Source organism: Hippocampus bargibanti, linkage group LG12 (assembly GCF_051943395.1).
Source record: "Hippocampus bargibanti isolate YZ-2025 linkage group LG12, ASM5194339v1, whole genome shotgun sequence".
Taxonomy (NCBI): Eukaryota; Metazoa; Chordata; class Actinopteri; order Syngnathiformes; family Syngnathidae; genus Hippocampus; species Hippocampus bargibanti.
Window position 1 is genome coordinate 3,124,856 of NC_142745.1, and position 21,527 is coordinate 3,146,382.

Here is a 21,527-nt window from a genome sequence, read left to right on the forward strand (position 1 = left end):
GGCCCACTTGACATCTACCGAGGCCATATGTGGCCCACGATGTGAAATGAGTTTGACACCCTTGGTTTAGATTATTATCATTATTACTTTTTTCCAAACACAGAAGGCAAGGCAGACAGGGACCAGATCTCTTCTTCCCCCGAGGCCGTGTAATTATATCATATGATGTCTTTTTAAACATGTGCACTCGCACACGCACAGTCCCGGGTCACATATAGATGTTCTCAACCCGAGGCATTTCTCACCCATGTCAAGTGACCGATTTCTCTAAACTGCACCCTTGGGCGAGGGAATGACTGGAAGATGGCCTGTCAGGAAGCCATTGGTTCACTTCATACTGCACAAACAAGCACACATGAGCAATCTGTGGGCCCACAGTCATGTGAGTAAGGGGGTTATGTGTGTGAGAAAATCCTCATTTTCCTTCATCGCTGGGTCATTTGTCTCCGTCCGAAGAGGTGGCGGGGGGGACTTGGGGGTGAAGGGTGTCCATCTTGGAAATAGTGTGTGACAATGGAGCCGAGTCAGGTCATGGCTTCATCCATCATTTCACGATAAGTCTTACCGGATTGTTTTATTCTTTCTTACGCTTTCCCCTTTTAGTTTTGCCACTACAAAGTTTGCTCTGCTAACGTTGACAGTTATGTCACAGGTTTCCTTACGGCAATATAAGACGTGAATACGGAAGCAAAACAGAAGGCACTTCCTGGTGGTGGTGTTCTTCACTCAACTAAAAGCTATGATGGACAGCCCCCGCCACGCCCTCCTGCCCACACTGGCAGCACTGGGTAGCTCCTTCAACCAGAGACTGTTACACCCACGTTGCAAGAAGGGGAGATATCGCCGCTCGTTCCTACCGACTGCTGTCAGGCTTCGCAATTCTCAATAATCACATGTGAATAGTTGTATTAAGAAATTATTATTAATAAGGAATTATATTAAGAAAAAAACTGGACACTTGTACTGAAAATATGGGTTGATGCAATACAGCTAAATACAGTAAAGTCTCGTTATATCGATATTCAAGGGAGTCCGAAAAAATATCGATATAATCGGGACTATCGATATATCCGACCCTGTTTGCATGTAATTTTCTCTGTGCGTGCATAGAAATAGTATCGATATAACCAGGACTATCGATATATCCGATATCGATATAACGAGACTTTACTGTATATCAATATGCCTTTCTTCATACTTGCACTATGGACAGTTTTTTTATGAAACAGTTTTGCACATTCACAGTATACAGTTGACATTTTTATTTTACTATGCTTGTTCTTCTATACTTTCACCCCTCCGCCCCCCACGAATAAAGGTTTTCTGATTCTGACTCTGATTCAACTGCCGCACCTGACCGACCTGTCTAAAATGAGTTTAGAGAAGTTACTACCATATTTTCCGGTCTATAAGGCGCGCCCAAAAGCCTTGATTTTTGTCAAAAGATGGATGACCTTATACGCCGGTGCGCCTTATATGTGAATTAATATTGAGTCCCAACAGTTCTCGAAACTAATTCCAGCAAATCCATTACCTTCTTAACAAATTGTTCTAAATCCTGAGGAGAGTCATCAAATGAAGCAATCCAAATGCATCTACGCTGCAAAATGAAGTGAACCATTGCCTTGAAGAACAACTCGTCTCTCAAGAGAATGAGGTTAGCTCTTGATGAGCTAACGGTAGCGGCAAGTCTGTTCTTCCCTCATAACTGTCCACGAGGCTAGGGCAAAAGTTGTCAATTATTTCGCTCTCGCACTCACGACGAGGTGCACAGGTGATGGAGAGGGAGCTCCAGGTAAAATCCTCATCATCTCTCGCCTTCCTTCTATTCACACAAGCTGAGACACCTACACATTTAGGAACCGAGTAAAGCTCCTGCACCTTATCCGTTGCACGTGTTTGTGTGTGTGGATGAGTCAGCAGCATTCATCCCTCATGGGGACACAGGCTGCCTGTTAGCGCTCTGCTACCTGCCTGAATCGATGCATCACCATCCCACCTGAATGCAGCAGACAGGAGAAGAGCGAGAATGCAGTTGTCTCCTAGCACAAAAATCTTGTTCCTTTTAGCAACTTACTAGACATCGCGGCTGTGTATTAACAGATTCAGATCAGTTGGAATATATTGTCTACGCAATATACGGTCGGCTCAAGGGAAGACTGACACACACGTTTCTGAAGGATCAAAGGTCATCTGGGGTTCAAGTTATTTTATCAATACAGCCTAAAAATCTGGTCACGTTAGGTTCCCTCTCGCAACAAAGGAAGGAGAAAAAAAACTCTGTTCCAGGACAGCTGTGAAACAAACACAATGGCCCACCGAGTAGTGTAACCATCATATTTTTGTTTGTTTTTGGTCCGCCTTTACACTTAGCCCTTCAATCTTGTTAGCTATGCCTCAGTTTTGCACCAAAGGAAGGAATCTCCATTCCAGGACATCTGTAATACAATCAAACTTCATGGAAAGCAAGCTTCTTAAATTAAAGAGTCAACATGGACGCAAGGAATGTTTTCTTAAAAGCAAAGCTTTGCACATCTGGTTCGCACTATCCCTTGACGGATATGTCAAGGCAAAATATTTCATAAATCAAAACTGTGAAAACATTCTGCACTTAAGGAAAACATAATCCCAAACACACATCTGCCTTTCGCTTTTTTTTTCAGGGTGACAATTCCAATTTCCAGCCAAAGAACAAACAAACATTCCCATGTGATTTTGGAAAAATAAATCACTTCCGCTAACAACCCAGGCTAAACTTAGCTACTCTTAGACAAAAACAGATCAATTTCAAAAGTGTTCAGTGCAATGTTGTTCCATCTTAATTCACAATATTTGTATTATTTTTTTTTTTAATGAATGCATATATATATATATGGTAGTACCGAATTGCAATTGGTTGGGGGGAAACAATGGTGACAATTTGTGTGTTGTCTCCGAGATCCAAACGGGGAATGAAGACTTATCTCCTGAGGTCACAGCTCTCTCTCTGTCTGATGAGCTCGATTGCGACACCATAGCCACTAGTGGTTGACTTAAGGTCACACTGGCGTTGGGAACACACAACATTATGTATTTCTTTGTTGTAATGTTGCGATCATAAAACCTTAAAGGACAACAGACACCATTTTTTTTTGTGTCCTAACTGACATCAGAAAAACGTTTTATAGCATCTAAAATACCCAAAACACGCAGGCTGATATTTTTAGTCAAATGCAAAACACCAATAAAAATGAGTTAAAGTGTCCCAAAACTACTACAAAATGACCTCGGAGATGGCGAGTTTCAGAAGGTCCCGCCCCCTTGTTCGTGACGTCACGCCAGGATGTCTTGCCTTGCTCTAGAAACAAAATAATGGCTTTAGATGCGGAGAAGATGAATATGATTCAAATAGTTCTGAAGAGGAAAGCATAAATATTTTCAATCGATTAAAGAAGTCCTTCCGTCTCATTTTGAGGCGTCTGGACTTCAATGTAGCTCGCCGAAAATGCCCAAAATGGCGCCCAAGCTCCGTTGGAAATGGACTGATTTGCCTGCTGGGAATTTGTGTCAACTAGTATCAGATAGTGTTCTTGGTGCAACACACAACGATTCACCAACGCTTTATTTTCTGTGTTTTCATTCTAATTTCGCCATCAACACGAAGTTTTCAGACCAAACAAAGTACCCAAAATGTATTATGTGTCGCTTTCTCAGTCAGCGGCGTTCCTTCCGTGACGTCACGTCAGGCATCGTCACCAACTCAAAAACAAGGCTTCCTGAATATTCAGCGCGAGTCTTAAAACGTAAAATATAGCTACACGCGGTGGAATTTTTGTAAAATACGCTCAGTAGAAGTCATTTGAAGCTGCGTCGGTTGTCCTTTAAGATCCAATTCTCTAAAGCGCTTCTTAATATGCTCCGCAGTTGAGCTGAGGCTTATTTGATTTTAAGATGGGGGTCGGCGCGTTCACTTCAAATTTGATGAAGAGTGCAAGACACGTGCTTGTTTCCGTGAGACATGAACATTTTCTTTGAGGTGCCTGAGGACTGAGGCCAGTTCAGTTTATGGTCTCACGTGTTGAGACAAGTTATGAGTGACTGTCAGCGCCTCTTGTTCAATTATGTTTTTTTTCTTTTATGAGGGAATGATAGAAAAAATAACTCTTGACCATCTGACAGATTGCTTATAATGAATATCAACACTGTTAGTTTTTGACAAAGAGGGTTTTATTCCCCTCCTCTTGGGTAAAAAAAAAGGTGTGGAGATCAAACAATAAACAGATTGATATTGAGTCAAGCGATTGTTCCTCACTAGTTAATGAAAACAAAGTGCAAAAGTGCCGCAGGGCCGCTTTTAATACTGTGATGGTCTACTTGGAGATGAAGACATTCCAATTCCTCCGCTGTGTTGACAAGCACCAAAGGTTAAATATGGAGCGTGTGCGTGTGAGTGTGTCTTGGACAGGGTTGGTGGGGGACTCATGAATTATAATGTGAGCTGTCAGTGTGAGCTTGTCCTCAGGATGGTGAAGTGGCCGGTTCATGTTGGGACAAGGCGTCTTGGTGCTTGATTATAACCCTTCTAACTTCCTGGTTATTGTCTTTGTGTTGTCATTTTATGTTACTTCCGGGTTGGGTGAATGCTGACGCGTGTGGCTGTCGCTGCTCACCCGCAGAAAAAAATATCCCGTGATTGTAAAGCAGTGGTTCTTTCCCCATTGGCTCTATGGGGAAAGAATCACTGCGGTAAAGTGTCCTTGAGAGTTTTGAAAGGCGCTTATAAATGAAATGTATTATTGTATTGTTATTAGAAGATTCTAAACACACGTGCAACACAGTGAAGTGAGGCTCAAATATGTAACGCCAATAATCATCAGGTGATCTGAACACCGTGGTGAGACGGAGAGAGGAGCTAGACGGCATGGATTGTGGGGTTGACGATGATGGCGGGGGGTGGTGCGAAATGCCGATGTGAAAGTGGGGAGGGGAGGGTCACCCCGGGGGCTTGGCGCGGCGCGGGGCAAGATGTGAAGGTCATGTCGCGGAGCATCAGATCAGCCGGGGAACTGGCCTGCACGGGGAGCATTAGCTAGCTTCTCAAAGAATGGCATCGCCAAAACGCATTTCAGTTTTGACCCGCATCATGGCCTTTCTTTGTTGCGTCTGAGGTAGAGTTGGTCTTGAGATTCAAATGGCAAATCTCAGAATGGAGGCGTTTATGCTCACCATGGCGCTGCTCTCAAAGGTTTATATATGTACTGTAGGTTGCATTTTTGCTAATGCTGAGAATGAGTGAAGGTGGGCAGGCAGCTGGCCAAAAATCCCTTCAGAACTGTAAAGTAGTTTCTTGATGATGCAGCAGAATGTAGATATCAAGAACTATGAACACTGAGTCATGTTTTTCAAAATTTCTTTGGTTGATTTTTGTGCTTTTAAAAGTTTTAAAACTGCAGACTTGAGCCTTGTAACGAAAATGCAAAATTGAACTGGAGAAGTCAAAAAAAAACAGTTTCCCAACCTTTATTGAGCCAAAGCAAATATTTTAAGATTAGAAATATTGCACGGGGCATAAGCAAATAGGCACGCTCAATTAACAACGAGACAAATGAAGACAAGTGTGTAGTGATGTCCCAAAATCAGGCTATTGGACCATTTGGCCACAACATTAATCAAGGAGTAGACTCTGCTGAGCGGTTGCGCCTTTTCAGCAGAACAAATATGCCAGCACTGTTTTTGATTGGGAGGAATGAAAAGGACGCTTTAATCCTCTCTTCTTTCAGCTAGAACTACTTCATACAAACAACAAAGAGGGTGCAGAAAGTGCTTCAGATTGAATGACTGTCTGTGTCTTTTGTCACATTATTTGCGATTGTTATTTTTTGTTGTTTTGACTTCAAGATGGCGCCGCAAGAATGGCTGCCTTTACAGCAGCTCCTGTATTTTGTTTTTCCTCCTTCTTCCTTTCCTTTCATCAATTTGTTGCTGTGAAATGTAAATTTCTCCCCTGTGAGACTAATAAAGACTAGTCCAATCCAATAATATATTCAATGAAGAATATTTGTTTTATCTCTTGCATGAGTGAGTTTAATGTCTAAAATGCAATAAGTAAGAACCAAACCTTGTGGCACACCTCCATGACGCCCCAGTGCTGATCCGTTTGAAGTTTCGTTTCCTGTTCTGGAAAGAAATAAAACCAAAAGTAAAACCACTAAGTATGTTCATCTATCCCTGTTAATACAAATGTATAGCCCAAACCCAAACAGCTGTCTGATGTGTTCTCATAGTGGTGTGCCACATAGCGTCACACCCCTTGCAGGACCAGCCATGTTCACACATTAGGGTCTGTGACCTCCACTCGATGACAATGTGAGATTGTGCCTCGGATCAAACAACATGTTTCCCTTGCAGCCCATGGCTAACACACATAGCACACGCACACCCGTACACATCGGATTTGGAAGCAATGCCGCCAAACACCCCATCAGACATCCATTTTGTGCAACAAAAAAAAAAAAATTGGAACATTTACAGATATCTGATAAAGATTCAATTAATGGAAAAAAAAAACAGAGAAGGGTGGTTGACGGTCTAGCAAGTCCGCCTCAGTACAGTGGTGTAAGGTTCAATTTCAGCCTTCCTGTGTGGAGTTTGCGTGTTCTCCCTGTACGTACGTGGTTTTTCCTGGGTACTCCGGTTTCCTCCCACAATCTAAAAACATTCATGGAACGTTAATGCAACTCTCTAAATCGTCCCTAGGTGTGAATGCGAGAGCGGATGGTTCTTTGTCTATGTGTGCTTTGCGATTGGGTGGCAACCAGTTCAGGGTGTCCCCTGCCTCGTGCCCGAAGACAGTTGGCATAGGCTCACCCATGTCCACAACACTTGTGAATTGGAAAATGGATGAGAAAAAAATCTAATCATCTGACTTGATATATTCCCTCTCGAGGGCCGTCATCGCTAAGATCTGAAAACCAGAGAGTTTATAAAAGTTTACAAGGGCAAGCTATACATTCACTGTATTATCATTTATTTATTTATTTATTTTGGAACCGGGGTTATGTTGTGTGTGTGCTACAAAACATATTAGTCCTGCGCTGTCTGTCTTGATCTATTTTCTGTCGTATCCTTATTAAGGGTGCGGTCGAACTGGAGTCAAGACCAGCTCACTTTGGCCGAGAGCTAGGGTGTTTTCTGGACTGATTGGGGGCGTTTTGAATACTATTCTGGAAAAAACATGTGTGTACAAATAAAGAAAGATACTTCGAACACTCACATGTTAAATGACCGCAGAAGTCAATGACTGTGTTCCATTGAATTTCGTAGTGGGGAGCAAGAGCGATGATCCGATGTCAATCAGAAATGCAGCCGCTCTCGTCCATTTTCATAAATCAGCCAGCTGCATCTGCACATGCTTCACCAAGTGTTACATAGATACGCCTTCGGAGGATGAGTCATCGAAGAATAAGAACGCAAGGTAGTTTCAACGGCGCCCTTGCTGAGATTTTAGGAGGAGGTTTCAGAGGAAAAGATTTCTGTGTTAATGGTTCAGATGGTGGTAGGGGGGGGGGGAGAGCTTCCCTTGAGAGAATTCACTGTACATGAAATCTTTATAAAATAGCTTTTTTGGAGAAAAGAAAAATCCTTTAGAAAAGAAACACAAAGCATTGAAAAGATTGTGACATGACGCTGATGAGCAGGCTGCCACACCTAATCCCACTGAGGCGCAAGCAACAAAGGCTCTTGTTTATTAACGATGGTCATGAGGCGACAAATGAAGCATGAAATGATTGTGCCGCACAGAAACACACACGCACAAATTGTAGATATGCAGTAGACGCCTGGTAAGTGTACAGTGAGGGCAACGACAAAAAAAAAAAAACATGTTGTTTCATGCTGAGCAAATGTTCACATCCTAAATAAAAAAAGAAGCAATTTCATGGCTCATGCTGGTCAGCAGTGCGCAAGACGCGTCTTTACAACACAGCGCCATGACCACTGCATTCAGGATTTTGCACAAGGATGAATGCCGTACTGACTGTATGAAGGTTTTACCGTGTGACTGTTTACATAGTGTGTCCAGATTTTCCCAAATAGTGGCTGAGCATTTCTTTATAGATAAGCTTTATCTGTGCAACATTTTTGGGCTGATCGTGCACAAATAAATTCCAACTCAAGGTTCATCCACCCAGCGCTAAAATATCGTCAAGAACCTCAAGTATTTTACTGCACAGTTGTGTCGCAGGACCAAAGCACAAGAATAGCCATGGCATGAAACGCTCGGTCCGGTTACGATGGCGTGCATGCCAGTTGATCAAGTCCTGCAACCTTTAGTGCGAATCACTAATCCACGACATAGAGATAAAGTCAAATGTGCTGTTTTGGACCGCTGGGACGGGGTAGGGTTCACATCATTTTCTGTCACAGAGAAAGTACTTGGCGACACAGAGAACGACGCAGACTCAGAGTGAGTGTATTGCTGCCATCTATAGGCAAGAGAGGGCTCGACTGACCCTCTCACACCTCCCACCCACCCAGTTTCGTTGTACTGTAAGCCTACCGGCCTAAATATGTTCCTCATTAAGATTTCAGGCCACATTGCCACCACAAAGCATCCTCATCTAACACAAGTTGACCGTACGTGACCCGCAGGCCAGAGCTGATTGGCATTTTGCTGCCCCGATGCCTGCACCCACCTCACCTGGCAGCAGGTAAAAAGGTGGGAGGCATCATTCACAGGGCCTCCGCCACCATCTCACACACCACATACACACATACAAGAAAAAAAAAACAGGTAGGCAAATACAATAGCGGTTGAGTGTGTCAGAAGTAAACATGAGGAAAACAATCAATGGTTCAAAAATGCATTTTTGTATCTGAATATTGACAGAACAATGAAAGACTCCCCCACTTGACAACCTACGGCCCAATTAACTTGCGCATCCACGGTGGCGACTTAGCGTTCATGTAATGACTTCAGCTTAACTGAAAGGCTCCAAATTTCACACGCGATGAGCCAATTTGCGAGTAAATTGAGGCAAGATCACTTTTTTTTTCGAATGACAATTTTGGTTAGTGGTGTGTAAAATAACACACATCGGTTCAATAAAGGCTTGGAAGTTCCGCTGCGCGACAAAAGACTGATGGCTTGAGTGAGAGTAGCTAATTGGAAGTTTAAGGTGAAATCAGACAGGAAATTGGCTGCGCTTAATTTATGCTCTCTTAATGATTTTCAAATGAAATCAGCGGGAGAGTATCAATCACAGGTAGCACAAACGCAAAGGAAATTTCAGCATTATCTGATGTACGATGATCAAATATATTTCGAGCCATCATGTCGATGCTGGATTTTTTGGTATAAGGTCCATTTGGACTACCAATCACGAGCTAAGTCCGCTTTTGTGCCTATGAAATAAAGGCCAAGGCCTGTTCGTGGTTGATGAAATCCACTGTTGACACAGGAAGTCTATGAAAAGGTGCCACGATCGAGGTTTCAGTGTGTATTTGTACGTCGGGGTGATCCACTCATACTCCCGCTGCCTTACCTCTCTTTGCGTGACAGACAAAGCCGATAGCGCTCCGTCTTTCTGGCGAGATAGCATCATTATACAAACGGCACCCTGCCATTATTCACACTGCATTTGTGTCAGTGTGTGAGTGACAAAGAGGCAAAAGAATACGCGGAGGGCTAATGGAGTGCGTGTGTTGTCAGTTGGCCATCATCAGTCTTGTTTTGGAAATTAAAAAACAAACACATTCTCCATGAAGGATGCTATAAAAAGTGTAATACAGGACCGACATCACAATGGCTGGCCAGTGCTTTATAAAATCCCAGTACAATATAACATCATCCATCCATCCAATTTTTGATCCGCTTTATCCTCACAAAGGGCACGGGGGGTTGCTGGAGTCCAGCCTAGTTGTTTTTGGGTAGTAGGTGAGGACACCCTGAACCAGTTGCCAGCCAATTCCAGTGCACAGAGAGATGAACAATCATCCGCTCTCACAATCACATCTAGGGACAATGTTGTGTGTTCAATCAACCTGCCATGTAAGTTTTTGGATTGGGGAGCAAACAGGAGTACCCGGAGAATACCCACAGAGGCACAGGGAGAACATGCAAACTTCACACAGGATGGCCGGATCAAGGATCGAACCCACAACCTTTCCACTGCGAGGTCCACTTGCTAACCACTCGCTCGTCGTGCCATACATAGCAATTTAAGATTTGTGCATCCCATTTATTTCCCCCTTTTGTTCATTCTGCTGTCAGAATGTCATCAAAATAATGCACAATTTCATTAGTTGTTCTTTTGTTGTTGAGTGGAAGAGCGTTTCATTTTTCTTTCCGTCACCATAAGTCACTGAAGATAAACAAATATAAACTTTTGGGGGGGAAAAAAAAATAGAAATTGATCTGTCAAAGCGCAGCGATTACCGTATTTTCCGATGTATAAGGCGCACCCCCAGTGAATGGTGTATTTTCAAACTTTTTCCATATACAAGGCGCACCAGAGTATAAGGCACACGGTCATTTTTAGAAGATCAAGGCTGTTGGGTGTGCCTTATACACCGGAAAATACAGTACACATCAGTTGGAACAAATTGAGCTACACGGGCACAGTCTAATAACGCTAATCAAGAAAAGGTGATGAAAAAAATGATCATTCTGTCAACATTACAACGGATGCATGCTTTAGCTCAGTGAACCAAATGAACAGAAATCGTTACGTGCGGCGACAGCAACGAACACTTCGACAAACACTTTGTGATGTTTTGACTTCAACGGAAAGAGCACAAAATGCTTACCTTCCCACACTCAAGTCAACTGAACCGACTGGTGTGAAACACGAGTTATGAACCCTTCAGGAGGAATAATTGGAAAACCATCTCGGTGTGCAGTTCACGGGTGTCGCAATATAGCGGGCCTATGGTCTTTTACAAGCTCAAGTCGGCTCACATATGTCCCTCATCCCACCGAGGCAGCTGTGGTGACACTTCCTTCCATGATATCGGAACATCGCGCCTTGCCGCGAGCTGATAGCGTGATGGTCTAAGACACGGAAATCCCCTTTGGATCCGGAGCTCGGGCCTGCAATAAAGAAGCGCAATCTGTGTTTGCCTTATTCGCTGGTGGAATTTAAGATTCCAGAGCTGAAATAAAGAATGATAAGGCATTAAAAAAAAGGGGATGAGATGTGTCATGATAATCGGGGCAAGGGACAAGGTCTCAATGGTTTTTCAAGGAAAGAAAGAGGCAAAGGACACAAGGGAAGAAGGGGATGATCATATTCTTGGCTTATCTTGGGGCAGGATTTGCCGCATGTGTGCGTCATCAACATCATACATCCCCCTTGGAGTGGTATCCAAAGTTTATTTTTCCCCCAGCCACTTCAAAAACATAAAAAGTTGAGGAGCCGCTGCTTTCAAGCCTCCTGTTTGAAGCATTGCATTACTTGGCCCTGCCCCCCGCTCCATTGCACGACTTCTTCAGCCCAGCCCGCTTTTATATATGGAAAAAGTTAGACAATACACCATTCATTGGGGGTGCACCTTATACTCCGGTGCGCCTTATACATTGGAAAATACGGTAATCATGTGCTATTTAACTCATTCACTGCCAGACGAAGTGCAATAATGTTTCCACTCAAGTGTCAGAGTTTTTGGCATTTTCACTCAAATTGCAGGACCCACAGATTATTGGGTCTACATAAACATTCAATTCAGTGTAAGAAACCTTAAACTTTCTTCTTACACCAGAAAAAGAGTTAATTCCTTGAAATGAGGTACGCAACACATACATATTGCTTTATTTAGCGCTTTAACAACAGCCGAAGCTGGAACAAAGCGTTAACATGGAAAAAAGGGAAATGTTGCCCCCTGGTGGAAGGGAAATCATTGCCAGAGGTCTGGCTAGTGCTTTATCGGCACCCCAAGCAAAAAAAAAAAAAAAAAAGAACAAAATTGGGAATAGTGCTTTACGTCATATTTTCAATTCCCGAATAAATACGGGAATGCCAGTGAATGAGTTAAGATTAGATTTAATCAAGCGTTGATACAGTATTTTTAGACTCACCAACTTCACTGTTGATCGCTAATGTGCAGAGGGCTTTTGCTCCTCTGATGTCAGCCATGACATTGTGAGGTGGCGGCACGGGCTAACCTTCGGCTCGCGTCGCTGTGACAGGCAGAGATGCAGTCCAGACACTGAGGTCAGATCTCCTGCTGTTATCGCTACACTTTGCAAAGACCAAGCACCATTTGGCTGTCCACTCTCTGTCTGCGAATGTGAGCTAAAAAAAAAATCCAAGTGGGTATCCTTCTTGAAGGAAACGCTATCCAGATGGTGTAGTCAGTGAAGGAAGTCATAAAAAAAATCAAAAGCAACGGGGAAAGGCAAATTGAAGGGGGCCTCAACAAGTGATGGATGACATTTGGCCCAAATCACTGACAGAATCTCAATTGTTTTAAGGCCCACGATGTCAATTTTTTGCACATTTCAGGTGTATTCATTGTTTTAATGTAAAGTGATACCTTGGCTTACGAACTTAATTAGTTCCCAGACAGAGTGTGTAAGGCGAAAAGTGTGTATCCCAAAAAATAATTTCCCATAAGAAACCATTAAAATGAGAATAATCCGTTCCCAGGTCAGCATAAAACATAATTTTCTACTTTCTATTGTTGAATGAGCTAGAGAATAGGCCTATTACATTAATGTAATTTTATATGTATAATTGGATGCTGTACAACATTCGTATTCTTTTTCTGTTTGTATGCAGTTTTACAAGAAAGACTTCCATAAAAATACTAAACGGTGGATTGTCATCTTCGTGTTTTTTATTGGAAGATTGTTAAACTCACTGTCTACACACCAGCTCTCACATCCAACATATGGTTAGGGCAGAAGAAATCTACTAAACGAGACATGTTCTTTTTTTACTATTTAGAAACAAAGGGCCTCGCCAGAGCCTGTCAGAGCTGACTTCAAGTACACGCCGGACTAATCACCACCGGTCAATCTGACTGACGCAGATTCAGACAAACACTCGCATTAAAAGCTGATCAGCCTTCAATACACAAAACACTTTTCAAAATATGGCAAGACAAATGGGAGGAACAGCCTAGCAAGTACAGAAACGTTCAAGTCAGCTAAAATGGGACCGAACACCGACTGTGATTATTACGATGCCGTCTGTTACGGCAGACCTGAACGTTGGTTGTTTTTCTTCACTACTCACTTTGACAAGTCATATTCAGGACATTTATTTCATTTCAATGATATTTTCAAGACGTTAAGAACACTTCAAATGTTGCATTTTCGAGTCATTTTCCAGGTTTATTATAACATTAAGATTAGTTCTATTTTGAGAGACTCCTGTCGCCTCTAATCCAACACAAGCGGGATTTGCTCTTGACTGATAAGAGCGGTTACGCAACGGTATATATATTTCCCCCCCCCTGCATTTTGACACTTTCGCATTGGACAATATGAATGGTAATGGCACCGCCTGAGGTGTGGCTTACGTTGACATTGCATTACAAAACGGGCGTGAAGAGACAGTTTCCGTCCGTTGACTTAAATAGATTCTTATTATGCGTGAAACATACAGAGCTACAGTCGCACCATCGAATGAGGTGATGCACCCTTGACTGAAATGAGAGTCGTTTGTTTGTAATACGTCTGTGTAAGCTCTCAGTCGTACAGGAGTGGTCCATCGATGAGAAGGTTTCTTCAGCTGTCAAAATGAATATGTCTGACAGTGCCAATGAAAATTGAACGTGATTATATTTCCGAGGGCAAAATAAGTGATGCAGCTCATGTTTTGGGATCTTATTTGATTTTAGACTTACACAGGCATTCAAACCCAAGTAGAGTTGCAACAATTAATCAGCAACAATTGAAGTATCAAATGAATCAATCATTATTTTTGATCATGGAGTAACTAATTAGGGATAGTTTTTAAAAATATTTTCCTATTTTTGCATAAATGGATGGCAATTAACGCATGGATTTTTATTCATCTGATTAATCGATAAATTCACTAATTCACTGCCAGACGTGCAAAATGTGTCCACTCCAGTGCCAGGGTTTTTATCATTGGCATTCGAATTCCAGAACCCACAGAATATTTAGAAACCTTAGACTCTCTACTTTCATCAGAAAAAAAAAGTTAATTGCTAAATTATATGGGTCTGGATTTATATGAGCTTGAAATGAGGGCAGCTGTCCAAGACACATACATACGTATTGGTTTATGTAGCGCTTTAGCAAGAGCTGAAGCTGGAACAAAGCATTAACATGGTAAAAAAAACAGAATACTGCCCTCTTGTGGAAAGGAAACACATGGCCAGAAGTCTGGCAAGTGCTTTATCGGCACCCAACCAAGAAAAAACAAAATCCGATTACTCTGGGACGTCATGTCATATTTTCAATTCCCGAACAAATTTGTGAATGGCAGTGAATGAGCTAATCAGCACATTAATCGTGATTAAAATAAGTGTTTGTTGTAGCTCAACACAAAGTCCAAAACATAGTTCTATTAAACAAAGTATGCTTTAGGAATATACCCAGAAGCATCAGGGGGATGCTTCTGGGTAGAAAAAGACGTGCTAAAGTTTAGCCGCTAAACACTCGATCACCGCAGCGCCTGAGCGCGTTTAATAAGAGTCAATGCAATTATCAAGAGCGCACCTTGGAAGTGTTTGTAAGAGAATGGTGACAGTCATTAATGAAGTAACACAGTCCAATTAGGATCACTGGCAAAATCTCACATCCAGAAAGGAAAAGAAGAAGAAAGCCAAGTTGGCTGGTGAAAGGGAAAACGGGGGTGGGCGGGTGAGAGAGGGAAATGGAGGAGTGGATGAAGTCAAGGAGCAGGTTGATGTGTGGAAACGTCTGGGAACTTTTATGTGACTGCATGTGTCTTACTTCACGTGAATTGATCCCCATTAAGGCTTTCTAAAGGGCAACGGTTTGTCAAAGTCTGACACCACCTCTCGCAGGCTGACAACTCCTCAGCTGATTGGGGGAGCAGGCATTAAGGGGTGCGGAGGTGAGCTGGATTGGATTGGATTGGATTGGATTGGATTTGCCTTTATTAGTCTCACAGTGGAGAAATTTACATTTCACAGCAGCAAAGTGATGAAAGGAATGAAAGTAGAAAAACAAAATACATGAGCTGCTGGAAAGGCAGCCACTCTCGCGGCGCCGTCTTGAAGTCAAAAGAACAAAAAAAAAAAAAAAAAAAGCAGAGCGAACGTTAAACGCCATGACAAAAAGGTTGAAACTCACACATTCACTCAAACAATCACCTGTCACATGCCTGCACTTAAGTGTAAAAAAAAAAAGCGCTAATTACAGTATGACAAATCTCCCTCCCTCCTCCAACAATTACCTGACCTATTGCTATCAAGTGCCCCCCCTCCGCCCCCCACAAACGATACAAGACCGGAAATCGATACGGTCGCAAGGAGAAGTGTGCCTTACAAGCTCCACTATGCAGCCGATTCCTCCAATCAAAGCGGCGCCGGTTACCATGGCAACCACAGTCCCAAGCCTTTCACGGCACCGAAGCAAAGGTGCACAGAAAGAAGCTTGCAGGGACAACAAAATCTTAAATCCTCAGAGAGAGCAGAGGGGGGCTAAAAAGACAGGCGTGTGATGTGCACGAAGAGATCGTAATTGACTGAATGGAATAAAGCTCAGCTTCCCTGAGAAAGCAAACACCAGACCTGCATGAGGCCAGTGTTTATCTAATTTCATACACCCTACCCTACCATATTCAATAAGGACCGGTCCTCGATTTTCTTTTCACTTATTGTGCTCCCTGATATATATCGCCAAAATATCCATCACATTTCTCTAAATCGGTCATTTTAATGAAAGTCTACGTGTTTTTCATAAAAACCAAATGACAAACGGCGGCGGCTGGGCGTTTCGGAGCTTGTGTCGTCGGAGGATGACTGAATAGGAGAAAGCAATAACAGAGCGAATCCAGGCTGGTATTTGTAAAGAATTGTCAAGGAGAAAAAAGAGATATGAGAGTCACCGGCGGAAAACTCAAATACGGCGCGTGGTTCAATATAGGCAATATGTGCATCATGGTTGATGGGTCAGAGCAGACTAATCCTTGGTGAGGAAGCGGCGCTTGGAGAAGGGAGGTATTGATTTGGGTCGGAAACGTACAACCCTCGCACGCGACAATGGAATGAAAAGAACAGATATGCGCATCCATCATCATCATGATATCATTTGGGCATTTTTTTTACATTGCATTTGACAAGACCAAATTGCCATCAATAAAAATAATAACCCATTTCATTTCTAAGCACCTTTCTCAAAACTCTCAAGGTCACTTCACAGTCACACGCGCCAGCGTTCACTCACATGGGAAGTTACTCCAATAGACAGAAAGCTAGCTAGCTAATCGATAGCTAATAGCTAGCTAGAAAGCTAGCCAGCTATATAGCTCATATATACAGATGATAGCTCGCTAGCCAGCCAGCCAGCCAGATAGCTAGCGAGCCAGCTATATAGCTAGCTAGTAAGCTAATAAATAACAAATAGATAGCAAATAGCTAGCTAGCTTTTAGTCCTTTTCATCCAAACGTCATGTAGACTGTTGGAAATCCCGATGAAAACGAGGACTTGATTGCTCAGCTGATCTATAGATCATCGGGTCAAAATACTCCACGCCACTTGCAGTAATAGTTACCATCAATACCATCATTGCAATTTACAATGATCACGATACGTGAGATCAGACTAATCTAATACGGTATTAAATCCACAAGAAACAGTGCAGTTCAAGACCCAAAAATAATTAACATCACTCAATCGGTGTCACTCAAAACGAACATGCTAATCGTTGTGAAGGCCTAATTGTCGGTATTAAGCTCCTGTCATCAAACTGAACAAGAAGCCATAATATTGCCGTCAGTTAGAGAATGCATGTGAGATCTTACGCTCGCTATTTCAGAGGTCAAATGGTTAAAGAAATTAATTAAGAAGTGGACAGCTTGCGATAGTAATTAAATTACAACACAGTTATCTTCAGACGAAGTGAAAATATATCTGTCCATTTGCGGTCGTCGACCACTTGGTTTGGATGCTTAGGAAGAGCAATTAGTTGAAGCATCTGCTTTTGCCTCTTGGAAAAAGTCCAATGTCTGAGAACTGAAATGTGTAAACTCATAACAGTTGACTTAAGTCATCACTGCAAAGCTACTTGACTAATTTTCATGAAAATTTGCAGAATTGTGACATGAAACCAGTGAGATTTGAAAGTAGCTTTTAGCAGTGGCAAGCCATGGATTTCATCACTAGGCCTTCAGTAGTGCTATGTCTGAATCAATCCGAACTGAAAAAAGTGTGGTGTGATTTTACCACAAGTCCACTAGAGGGTACCTGTCTGACTGTCATATCTCTGACAGTACCATTAGCCAGGAAAAAACTGTCCATTTTTTCTTGAAAAGTCCGTCTTGAAAATGGTTTTAACAGTAAATATACAACCAAATGCTTTTCTTCTCCTCCTTCAGCCATTGTGGGTTGACAGAACCACTATCAAATAAACATAATAATATATTTGATTATGCAGCAATCTCCAGATACAGTGTGCTAGCTCTGGCCATTATGCTCTTGTCACTAGCGCGACATGTGATCAGAGGCGTTTTCTCAAACTATGATTGGCTAGTGAATAACCAATCATAGTTTGCGAAAACTCTGATGTTGACCAGCGCCTTCAAGATGGCGTTGGTACCCCTTTTGGTTTGCCAACTTAAAATCTGATTGGTTAGAAAACACTTTTCATGGCCATAAATTTTTATGCGACAAGGCCTGCAGAACTGATTTTGAAGACATACAGGTAGATTTCTGACCCTAGTAACAGATGATGACTGAAATGTGATTGGTGAAATGCTTAAATACAAAATCACACACCGCGAAGCAGTGCAACAGGGGAAAAGTAATGAAAGGAAGATGAAATACAAGTTGGAATTATTTAATAAAAATTCAAGGACAAAATATAATTAACATCAGCCCGTGATTCTGATATTTTTAGGCAAGCAGAGAAAGCTTTTCAGGCCTTGACGGTCTGCCAGTGGTTTTAGTCAGGGTGTGATCAAGTCATTTACTTTTGGCTATTACGAGTACAGTCAGAATCGTTCAAAAGAATCAATCATGTCTTTTAGCGGTACACGAGGTCATGTACCTGGTCAGCCTGGATCCAAACGTGCAGTCGATCCACAACGGGTGGAATGGTGACAAACATCAGCATCCGTTAGCAAACAAAGTCAGCTTACACTGTCTCCATTTTGCCATCACCGGCCGTACACCGTATGCCAAGTAAGAAAAACATCTTGAAGTCATAAACAAAGTCACACATTATGCACACACAAAAACAGATACACGTGGGGCGGAAGGGTTAAGTGTGCACCTATGGGCGGTGTTGCGGGGTGTACCTTTGCGCGCTGACCTCGGGGGGGTTATCTGTAAGCTTCCTCCACACCTTGCCGCTTGCGCAAAGCAACACAGTCGCCATGGTAACAGCAGCAGGGACAATATGTGGCCTGTCTTTCCTCATGCGCATCCACACACGCAGCTTCTCGTGACCACATAAATGCACAGAGGTTTAGTATAGCGGACAGACATGATTCACATACACGCGCACACACACACACACACATTAATACACGCACACCTCACCATTCACGGGTCCTCCCACTATGCTCTCTTAATGAAATCACAAGCACGGCATACAATCAAGCCTCTGGGCCTTGTAAGATGGGTGCACACAAACCCATTTCCAGTTGTTATTAGCATGCTGTGACGAGACAGCCGTGGCACACATTCACAAACAACACAACGGCACATAACCTGTCATCTCATCACCGCTGGATCACCTGGATTTATTTCCGAGAAGGTACGGATGTGCCTGTGCAACTTGACATTAAATTAAGGCATCATATACTCCAGAGAGGCAAATCATGATAATACACTCAAAAGAAGAAAAAAAAAGTTAAGGATGGCGAGTGGAGGAAGAAGAGGGAAACTCTTCAGTGGTGGCGGCTAAATAAATACATGGATGGATGTCGAACAGAAAGCATCGAGGAAGGCAAGAATTGGATGGATTTGACACGCTCCTTCTTCACGTCTGCTCTTCATGCTTTTCTTGCTTGAGGCTTCTCATCCATGATTGGTCGGTGAGATCTGCAAGACAGAAACGGAGGAATACAAGAACAGAGTGCCGCATTTCAAAATCTGACACGAGTGAGCAGCACAAGAACTCGAGTAGTCAAGTGCTAAATATGATTGTGCAAAGGAGCTCTGAAAAACGGGGTCAATCAAAAAAGCTCGAAAAGACTACAGCCTGCTTTTTCAGTGGCTTACCAAATCAACCATAAAGTGGAGAGCTTCAGGCTATCTTAACTAGTTTATTGGAACGCTTCGTCCACGGCTACACAATGATGTGACAGCCTACTCATGAAGACCGCCGCAACACGAGACTGTGAATACCCAACCGTGAAGTGTTACTTGATGTAAATGTCGATCCATTGCCTGTGCATTAAATAAAATGCTTGTGTTACCGAGCAAAGACATAATCAGAAGAAATATTGTCTTGAAAAAAACATGAGATGGGTATTATTGCACACGGAAAGGGGTATGGTTTATAATACTAATACTAATCATAATAAAAAGAATAATAATAATAAATAATAATCGGAATGCCTTTCATAGTCCCACAGTGGGGAAATTTGCAATCTACAGCAGCAAATCTGAAAGGGGTACGGTGGGGGGGGGGGATGGTTGAAAAGAAGAAAAAAAAGTCTTGCATGTACAAAAAAATGACAGAAGACTGAACAGTACAACTGCACAAAAATGTTTCATAAAAAGAAATGTACATAGTGCAAAGTATAAAAATGCAGTATAAAGCATATGATATATGTAAATGTATTTGCTCTACATATGGCTGTGCATGCTACCTCATAGTAATAATAGTAATACTACTACTACTACTAATAATAATAATAATAGTAACAATAGCAATAAGAAGAAAAAGAAAAAAGATAAGGAATATTAATAATAGTAATACTAATACTACTACTACTGGGTGTACTACTACTACTACTACTAATAATGTAGTAATAATTATAATAAAAAAAAAGATACAAATACTAATAATAGTTACACTATTACTACCACTACTACCCCTAATAATAATAATAATAATAATAATAATAATAATAATAATAATAATAATAAAGGAAACACATTAGCTATCTAGCTATCTATTAGCGACCTGGCTCGCTATTAGCTAGCTAGCTAGCTATCTATCTATTTGAGTTATTCCGGGTTGAGTGAATGCTGGCACGTATGGCTGCCGCTGCCCCAGAAAAACTTTATCCTGTGACTGTAAAGTGACCTTGAGAGTTTTGAAAAGTCATAATAATAATAATAATAATAATAATAATAATAATAATATAGTTACGAGTAAATGTAAACTGTGCAAGTGTAGTGTGAAAAGGATGCATGAGCTATAAATATATATTAATAATAATAACTATGATAATGACAATGATTGTATTACGAGAGCGGCAAGTTAAGTGAGGAACAATATATTTTCACCACTTGCTCTGCCACAAAAAGTTCCAAACCGGTTGCCTTCAACCTTGGAAACGCTGCTGTCGCTGGGTAAAAATAAATTTAAAAAAAAGAGAGATCACCATTAAGAACTGCGCTAGTTGCTGCCGAGAAGAAGCAGCTCAGAGCTGAGCCAGTCGCTGCAGGGTGCGACTAGTCACAGCCTGTGTCAATACACATGCAAGCGCACAATCACAGGAGGAGACGCAGGGTGACAAGGTTAGTGAAGCATTAGCTTGTGGCTGCCGGGGAGGCAAGTTGGCATGCAAACTACCTCCATGCGCGCCTGGCAAGCAGATATGCTGGCGGGCAGGTTAGTTGCTTGCTTGCCAAGTACATCGGAGGGCATCGCAGCCCGTGCCACCGAATTGGAGATGAGCGGCAAATGTGACAACGACACTTAGTTTTACTGTTCCGCTCGCGTTGGGAAAAAGAAAAGGCAAAGTGTGCTTGTTTGCTTACTTGCTAGCAAGGGCAGTGTTTGTGTGGAGGCGGTTTTATTTGAGGGTGAGCGCGAGGGCGAGTCACCCGGATACGCGACGATTTGATAGGATTTTATGTCTCATGCATAGTGTATGAAGTTGTTCCGAGATTTTTAAGTGACCTCAAGCACCACAATTGGCCCATCGCCATCCACACTTGGATAATTTAATGACAGGGGACTTTTTTTTTTGCCTGACATCTCCAGCAAGGGAAGAGGGCAGCTCAAGGTGTGCCCTAGATTAAAGTCTACACTGCTCTGTTATGTAAACGCCACACACTGAAACACTTGAACAAAACTGCAAAAGTCTACTGTGGTTAGAGGGGTTGGAGTGTTAAGATTGTGGATTTGGGGTCCAAATTTCATCACATTAACTCATTTGCTGCGATTCCCAAATTTATTCGGGAATTGAAAAGTGTGACATGCAGCGAG

At 42.2% G+C, this 21,527-nt stretch overlaps 1 protein-coding gene across 2 annotated transcripts in view; it reads right to left on the minus strand.

Moving 5' to 3' along the window:
• Positions 1-17,959: 17,959 nt before the first annotated feature.
• The window catches only part of chchd6b (coiled-coil-helix-coiled-coil-helix domain containing 6b), a 37,405-nt gene continuing 33,837 nt past the window's right edge, over positions 17,960-21,527 (minus strand). For both annotated transcript variants that reach the window (XM_089010325.1, XM_089010324.1), the window contains one exon: positions 17,960-19,183. In XM_089010325.1, the coding sequence (XP_088866451.1) occupies positions 19,160-19,183 (24 nt within the window). In that variant the 3' untranslated portion in view covers positions 17,960-19,159. The remainder of the gene's footprint in view (positions 19,184-21,527) is intronic.